This window comes from Homarus americanus, unplaced genomic scaffold (assembly GCF_018991925.1).
Source record: "Homarus americanus isolate GMGI-L3 unplaced genomic scaffold, GMGI_Hamer_2.0 scaffold11022, whole genome shotgun sequence".
Classification (NCBI taxonomy): Eukaryota; Metazoa; Arthropoda; class Malacostraca; order Decapoda; family Nephropidae; genus Homarus; species Homarus americanus.
The window spans coordinates 11,512,174-11,520,377 of record NW_024737068.1 but is presented as its reverse complement, the minus strand read 5'-3'; the positions used below and the strand labels follow the sequence as shown (position 1 = coordinate 11,520,377).

The 8,204-nt window shown below is 49.9% G+C and overlaps 1 protein-coding gene across 1 annotated transcript in view; it reads left to right on the top strand.

The window, feature by feature from the left end:
* The window catches only part of LOC121872842 (leucine-rich repeat extensin-like protein 5), a 21,189-nt gene extending 13,883 nt beyond the window's left edge, over positions 1-7,306 (top strand). The window contains exons 2-3 of the mRNA XM_042375891.1: positions 5,302-7,053; positions 7,246-7,306. Of these exons, the coding sequence (XP_042231825.1) occupies positions 5,302-7,053; positions 7,246-7,306 (1,813 nt within the window). The remainder of the gene's footprint in view (positions 1-5,301; positions 7,054-7,245) is intronic.
* Positions 7,307-8,204: the final 898 nt, after the last annotated feature.

Below are 8,204 nucleotides of genomic sequence, written 5' to 3'. Positions count from 1 at the left end.
GCAGGCTAGAGTATATTATGGTGGGTTGGAGGGCAGCGCTTGGCTTTATTGAGTGGGTCAGGCCTGTTTTATTTATGGTGGTTTGGTGGGCTACGCTGGCTTTATTATGAATAGAGTGGGTTGGTGGGTCAGGCTAGGTATATTTATGTTGAGTTGGTGGGCTACGCTGGCTTTATTATGAATAGAGTTGGATCAGGCTAGGTTTATTTATGGTGGTTTGGTGGGCTACGCTGGCTGTGTGGATAAATTGGGTTGGTGGGTCAGGCTAGGTTTATTTATGGTGGGATGGAGGCTACGCTGGCTTTATTATGGATAGGGTGGGTTGATTGGGTCAATATAGGTTTATTTATTGGTGGTTTGGTGGGCTACGCTGGCTTTGTGTGGATAGGGTGGGTTGGTGGGTCAGGCTAGGTTTATTTATGGTGGTTTGGTGGGCTACGCTGGCTTTGTGGATGGGGTGGGTTGGTGGGTCAGGCTAGGTTTATTTATGGTGGGTTGGTGGCTACGCTGGCTTTATTATGGATAGGGTGGGTTGGTGGGTCAGGCTAGGTTTATTTATGGTGGTTTGGTGGGCTACGCTGGCTTTATTATGAATAAGGTGGGTCAGGCTAGGTTTATTTATGGTGGTTTGGTGGGCTCGCTGGCTTTATTATATTGGGTTGGTGGGTCAGGCTAGGTTTATTTATGGTGGTTTGGTGGGCTACGTGGCTTTATTGTGGATAGGGTGGGTTGGTGGGTCAGGCTAGGTTTATTTATGGTTGGTTTTGGTGGGCTACGTGGCTTTTTTATTATGGATAGGGGTGGGTTGGTGGGTCAGGCTAGGTTTATTTATGGTGGGATGGAGGGACTCGCTGGCTTGTTTATTATGGATAGGGTGGGTTGGTGGGTCAGGCTAGGTTTATTTATGGTGGGATGGTTGAGCTACGGCTTTATTATGGATAGGTTGGGTTGGTGGGTCAGGCTAGGTTTATTTATGGTGGTTTGGTGGGCTACGCTGGCTTTATTGTGGATAGGGTGGGTTGGTGGGTCAGGCTAGGTTTATTTATGGTGGGATGGAGAGCTCGCTGGCTTTATTATGGATAGGGTGGGTTGGTGGGTCAGGCTAGGTTTATTTGCTTGTTTGGTTTGGTTACGCTGGCTTTATTTGGATGGGGTGGGTTGGTGGGTCAGGCTAGGTTTATTTATGGTGGGATGGAGGCTACGCTGGCTTTATTATGGATAGGGTGGGTTGGTGGGTCAGGCTAGGTTTATTTATGGTGGGTTGGTGGGCTACGCTGGCTTTATTGTGGATAGGGTTGGTTTGTTGGGTCAGGCTAGGTTTTTGTTTATGGTGGGATGGAGGGCTACGCTGGCTTTATTATGGATAGGGTTGGGTTGGTGGGTCAGGCTAGGTTTATTTATGGTGGGTTGGAGGCTACGCTGGCTTTTTTAGAATAGGATTGGGTTGGTGGGTCAGGCTGGGTTTATTTATGGTGGGATGGAGGGCTACGCTTGGCTTTATTGTATGGAAATTGGGTTGGTGGGTCAGGCTAGGTTTATTTATGGTGGGTTGGTGGGCTACGCTGGCTTTATTATAGTATAGATTGGGTCAGGCTAGGTTTATTTATGGTGGTTTGGTGGGCTACTGCTGGCTTTATTGTGGATAGGGTGGGTTGGTGGGTCAGGCTAGGTTTTATTTATGGTGGGATGGAGGAGCTCCGGTGGCTTTATTGAATAGGGTGGGTTGGTGGGTCAGGCTAGGTTTATTGGTGGGTTGGTGGGCTCGCTGGCTTTATTATGAATAGAGTGGGTTGGTGGGTCAGGCTAGGTTTATTTATGGTGGGATGGTGACGCTGGCTTTATTATGGATAGGGTGGGTTGGTGGGTTAGGCTAGGTTTATTTATGGTGGGTTGGTGGGCTACGCTGGCTTTATTATGAATAGAATTGGGTCAGGCTAGGTTTATTTATGGTGGTTTTGGTGGAGCTACGCTGGCTTTTATGGATAGGGTTGGGTTGGTGGGTCAGGCTAGGTTTATTTCTTGTGGTTTGGTGGGCTGGCTTTATATGGATAGGGTGGGTTGGTGGGTCGAGGCTAGGTTTATTTATGGTGGTTTGGTGGGCTACGCGGCTATGGATAGGGTGGGTTGGTGGGTCAGGCTAGGTTTATTTATGGTGGGTTGGAGGCTCGCTGGCTTATTATGAATAAGGTGGGTTGGTGGGTCAGGCTAGGTTTATTTATGGTGGTTTTGGTGCTACGCTGGCTTTATTATGAATAGGGTGGGTTGGTGGGTCAGGCTAGGTTTATTTATGGTGGGTTGGAGGCTACGCTGGCTTTATTATGAATAGGGTGGGTTGGTGGGTCAGGCTGGGTTTATTTATGGTGGGATGGAGGCTACGCTGGCTTTATTATGAATAAGTTGGGTTGGTGGGGTGAGCTAGGTTTTATTTATGGTGGTTTGGTGGGCTACGCTGGCTTTATTATGAATAGGGTGGGTTAGTGGGTCAGGCTAGGTTTATTTATAGTTGGTTTGGTGAGCTACGCTGGCTTTAATATGGATAGGGTGGGTTGGTGGGTCAGGCTAGGTTTATTTATGGTGGGTTGGAGACTAGCTGGCTTTATTATGAATAGGGTGGGTTGGTGGGTCAGGCTAGGTTTTATTTATGGTGGGTTGGTGGGCTACGCTGGCTTTATTATGAATAGGGTGGGTTGGAGGGACGGAAAGAATGCTTTATATTCAACAAAAGTAGAAAGAAGATGCTGGCTGATAAATAGATAGACAGACAGAAAGGTAGATAGATTGATAGACACAGAGATTAATAGACAATGTGAAAATAGTGTTGGGTCTGTTACAATAATTGATGGTTTAGCCCCCCTCCTCTCCCCCTCCTGCGTGCACCCTCACTATTGCTGCAAATTATTACCCAAAATATTGCACTGTTAGCTAATTCAGGCTTTTTAAGGGAGGTGAAACGAAAAATGAACGAAAAAAATATTGAGTTTTTTATTTCTGGCTCATAAATGTAGTTTTGTGACAGTGATAAATGACGTATGGGTGATACTCCTTTGATGTTGTGTGGTGTTATAGAAAATGGGATGCATGTTTTATGTTAGTGAAGTATGATATAGAAAATGGGTTGTGTGATATGAACTCATGAATTTTAATGAGGGTTTCTAAATTTATATTATTGAAGTAACAAATTGAAATGAGTTGGAGGTTTGTAGTAGTATTGATTGATTACAGAAAATTAGTTGAAAGCTTCATAGTAATTGATTATGACAGAAAAATGTATGTTAGTTTAATATTTAAGAATTATAGCACATATAAAAAATTATTGTTCGGCTTTTCACTAAGGTGTAAGCTTTAACTAAGGGCTTATAACAGAAAATAAGTTAAAATGTTTATGATGAAATTTTTACCTGTAAACGGGTTGTAATCATTAACCACCTGCCCCCACACACCACCTCCTCCCTCACACAAATACATACACGCCACCCTCCCCCCACACACACATTACCCACCCCACACACTCCCCATACACGCACACCCTCCCCCACACACACACATATTACCCCTACACACACCCCACACACCACCCTCCCCACACACACACACACACCACCTTCCCCTCACCACACACACACCACCCTCCCCACACACCACCTTCCCCCACACTCACACCATCCTTTCCCCCACACACACACACACCAGCAGTCTGTGATTGATTTCCTTTGAAGCCAATAAACAGAGCATCCCTGCTGATTAATGCCTGGCCAGCATTTACATAACATAATGTACAACAATTCCTCTCTCTCTCTCTCTCTCTCTCTCTCTCTCTCTCTCTCTCTTATTACAGATGACCATGGTAGCGTCCATAGTAGATCGGGTTAGGGGTAATTCACGGTAGATAAGGTGAGGATTTTTAGTAGACGAGGATGGTTCTTGGTTAGATGAGGATGGTTCATGATAAGAGTTCAAAATTATTGTGGTATGGTATCAAAGCAGTGATTCAAGGTATTAGAACAGTGACACAGGGTATCTGAGCAGTGACTCATGGTGACGAGAAAAGTCCATAGTGGCACTATAATGGCATTTAAGTAATGGTTGTAGTGACAACATATAGTGGCTTAACTATGTCAGAATGATAGCTTGGTGGCTAGGGGTGGTGATGATGGTGGCGGCAGGGTAGCGGCGGTCAGGGTGGTAGAAGAATTGGCAGGGAGGTATGGTGGTGGATATGGTTACAGAAAGGCAAGATTGCGGTGGCAGGGTAGCAGAGGAGCGTCAGAATGGTAACAGGGGTGCTGGATGGCAGGGTGGAAGGATGACACGGTGGCTTTGTTGCAAATTGGAAGTTACTTTGTGGCAGCAGGGTTTCAAAGTGGTAGAATGGTAGGGTGGCTTTTGGCACATTGCTGGTAGTAGGGTGGCAAAGTGGCGTTGTTGAAGCAAGGTGGCGTTGTGGCAGCAGGGTAGCAGGATGGCAGTTTGGCATGGTGGTAGGGTGGCAAGAAGGTTGGGTGGCAGAGTGGCAGGATGGCAGGGGTGGTCAGTGTGGCAGGATATCAGGGTTCACAGTGGTGGGGTGGTCATTGTGGCAAGATGGCAGGGTGTGTCAGCGTGGCAGTATGGTCATTGTGGCAGGATGGCAGGGGTGTCACAGTGACAGGGTGGTCAGTGTGGCTTGGGATGACAGGGTCAGGATGGCAGGGGTGTCAGAGTGGCAGGGGTGTGAGTGGGGTGGTCAGTGTGGCAGGGTGGTCAGTGTGGAAGGACGGCAGGGGTGTCAGGATGACAGGGGTGTCAGGATGGCAGGTGTCAGGATGGCAGTGTCCAGTGACAGGAGTGGCAGGGTGGTCAGTGTGGCAGGGTGGTCAGTGTGGCGGGATGGCAGGTGTCAGAGTGGCAGGGTGTTAGAGTGGCAGGGTGGTCAGTGTGGCAGGGTGGTCAGTGTGGCAGGATGGCAGGGTGTCAGGGTGGCAGGGTGGTCAGTGTGACAAGGGTGGTTAGTGTGGCAGGATGGCAGGGTGTCAGAGTGGCAGGGTGGCGGTGCCAGCCATAAATCTGGTGTAATCAGGGCTCAACAGGCGTAGCCAGACTATCAGGGGCAGGGGCCTCCGCGCCGCGCCTGGCCCTTTGTTCTCAGCCCGCCTCATTAACGCCGCCACGCCTCCCACGCCACCTGCTGGAGCCCCTGCCCATGAGGCCCCACCACCTGCTGGAGATCCTCACCACCTGCTGAAAGCCTTCACCATCTGCTGAAAGTCTTCACCACCTGCTGAGGATATTCACCATTGCTGTAAGCCTCTCAGCCTGTTGAAGATACTCGCCACCTACTGGGGTCTCACCACCCTACTGGGGTTCTCACCACCTACCGGGGTCCTCACCACCTACTGGGTTCCTCATCACCTACTGGGGTCCCTCACCACCTACTGGGGTCCTCACACCTACTGGGTTCTCATCACCTACCGGGGTCCTCACTACCTACTGGGTCTCACCACCTACTGGGGTCCTCACCACCTACTGGGGTCCTCACCACCTACTGGGTTCCTCATCACCTACCGGGGTCCTCACCACCTACCGGGTCCTCACCACCTGGGGTCCTCACCACCTACTGGGGTCCTCACCACCTACAGGGGTCCTCACCACCTGGGGTCCTCACCCTACTGGGGTCCTCACCACCTACTGGGTTCTCACCACCTACTGGGTCCTCACCACCTACCGGGGTCCTCACCACCTACTGGGGTCTCATCACCTACTGGGGTCTCACCACCTACCGGGGTCCTCACCACTGGGGTCCTCACCACCTACTGGGTTCCTCATCACCTACCGGTCCTCACCACCTACTGGGGTCCTCACCACCCCTACTGGGGTCCTCACCACCTACTGGGGTCCTCACCACCTACCGGGGTCCTCACCACCTACCAGGGGTCCTCACCACCTACTGGGGTCCTCACCACCTACTGGGGTCTCACCACCTGGGGTCTCTACACCTACTGGGGTCCTCACCACCTACCAGGTCCCTCACCACCTACTGGGGTCCTCACCACCTGGGTTCCTCACCTACTGGGTTTCCTCACCACCTACTGGGTTCCTCACCTACTGGGGTCCTCACCACCTACTGGGGTCCTCACCACCAACTGGGGTCTCCATCACCTACTGGGTTCCTCATCACCTACTGGGTTCCTCATCTCTGGGTTCCTCACACCTACTGGGGTCACCACCTACTGGGGTCCCTCACCACCTACAGGGTCCTCACCACCTACTGGGGTCCTCACCACCTACTGAGGTCCTCACCACCTACCGGGGTCCTCACCGCCTACTGGGTCTCTACCTGCTGGGGTCACCACCTACTGGGTTCTCATCACCTGCTGGGGTCCTCACCACCTACAGTCTCACCACCTACTGGGTTCCTCACCACCTACTGGGGTCCTCACCACCTACTGGGGTCTCACCACCTACTGGGGTCCTCACCACCTACCGGGGTCCCTTACCACCTACCGGGGTCCTCACCACCTACTGGGGTCCTCACCACCTACCGGGGTCCTCACCACCTACTGGGTTCCTCATCACTACTGGGTTCCTCATCACCCCTCAGGGGTCTCACCTACTGGGTCCCTCTACCCACTGGGGTCCCTCACCACCTACTGGGGTCCTCACACCCTACCAGGGTCCTCCACCACCTACTGGGGTCCTCACCACCTACTGGGGTCCTCACCACCTACTGGGTCCCCTCACCACTTACTGGGGTCCCCACCTACCAGGGTCCCTCACCACCTACTGGGGTCCTCACCACTACTGGGGTCTCACCACCTACCAGGGTCTCACCACCTACCGGGGTCCTCACCACCTACTGGGTTCCTCACCTACTGGGGTCCTCACCACCTACTGGGGTCCTCACCACCTACTGGGGTCCTCTACCAGGTCCTCCCACCACCTACCGGGGTCCTCACCACCCTGGGGTCTCACCACCTACTGGGGTCCCTCACCACCTACAGGTCCTCACCACCTACTGGGGTCCTCACCACCTACAGGGGTCTTCACCACCTACCGGGGTCCTCACCACCTACCAGGGTCTCACCACCTACCAAATGTATGTTCATTATTATTTTTATGTGTGTGTGTATGTATGTGTCATGTTAATATTATTATCACAGGCAATTACTTACATCTTGCTGGTAAAGTCCAAGATAAACCATCTGAAGATACGGGTAAAGAGCTTAATATCTTGGGTTGTCTCTCTGATCATATGTGGTTTTTAAACAGAGACTTCAACACCTTATATGTGGAGTTTAAGGTAAGGGGCTTAGAGTTCCTGGTCTACTGATCATTATGGTCTCAGTTTTTTAAGCTTTATGCCCTAAAAGGAATATAAGTTGTCTCCCTCTTGTCTACTACTGTTTTCTTATAAGTCTCCCCCTCATCTACCACTGTTTCTACTATCGTTTTCTTTGAAGTTTCTTTCTCTTTTTTAACTGTTATCTTCGAAGCTTCTAACTCATTTACCGTAGTTTTGTTTGAAGCATACTGTTGTTTGCTGCCGTTCTCTTTTAAATCAGCCTCATATGTGGACAGAATCTCTCTGAATTTTCCCCTATGTCTCTCACCTATGTCTTTTTTCCCCTCCTTTTTATAGCATTTTATTTCAGGTTTTCTCATCTGTCACCCTGTTTTGAAGATCCCGCCTTGTCTGCCTGTAGTCTTACACCAGCGATATCTTCAAAGACTCCACTGTGTCATCATCATTTTCTATATCTTCCCTTTGTCTTCCATAATTCTCCTACGAGCCTCCTCTTGTCTGTCTCCCCGGGTGTTTGATGAGAGAGATACACAAGGAAAAATATAAAATGCTATCTTTTACACTTTCGCTGCGAGAATTGTGAAAATGAACTCCTCTCACAGCACCTCTTGGCCTGTAGTCAGTGCCGCTGTAGCCTTGGTGTCTGAAGTTAGAAGAGTTAGTGGAGAACTGAAAGTGATAGAAAATTAATCTAAACCAAATTACAATCACAGGGTTATTATCGTCATTATACAGTAGGCATCACTATTAACATATTTATCAAAAGAACAGTGATCCTTCAGAACTTTAAATGTGTTTGATGTGATCTATTGGCTGCCTTATTGTCTCTGGACCCTCAGTATTTGTGAGGTTACCCAAAATATCATTGATCACCTCTTGTGTTATTCGTCTCAAAACTCGACGGACTATGGGACCAGTTACTCTC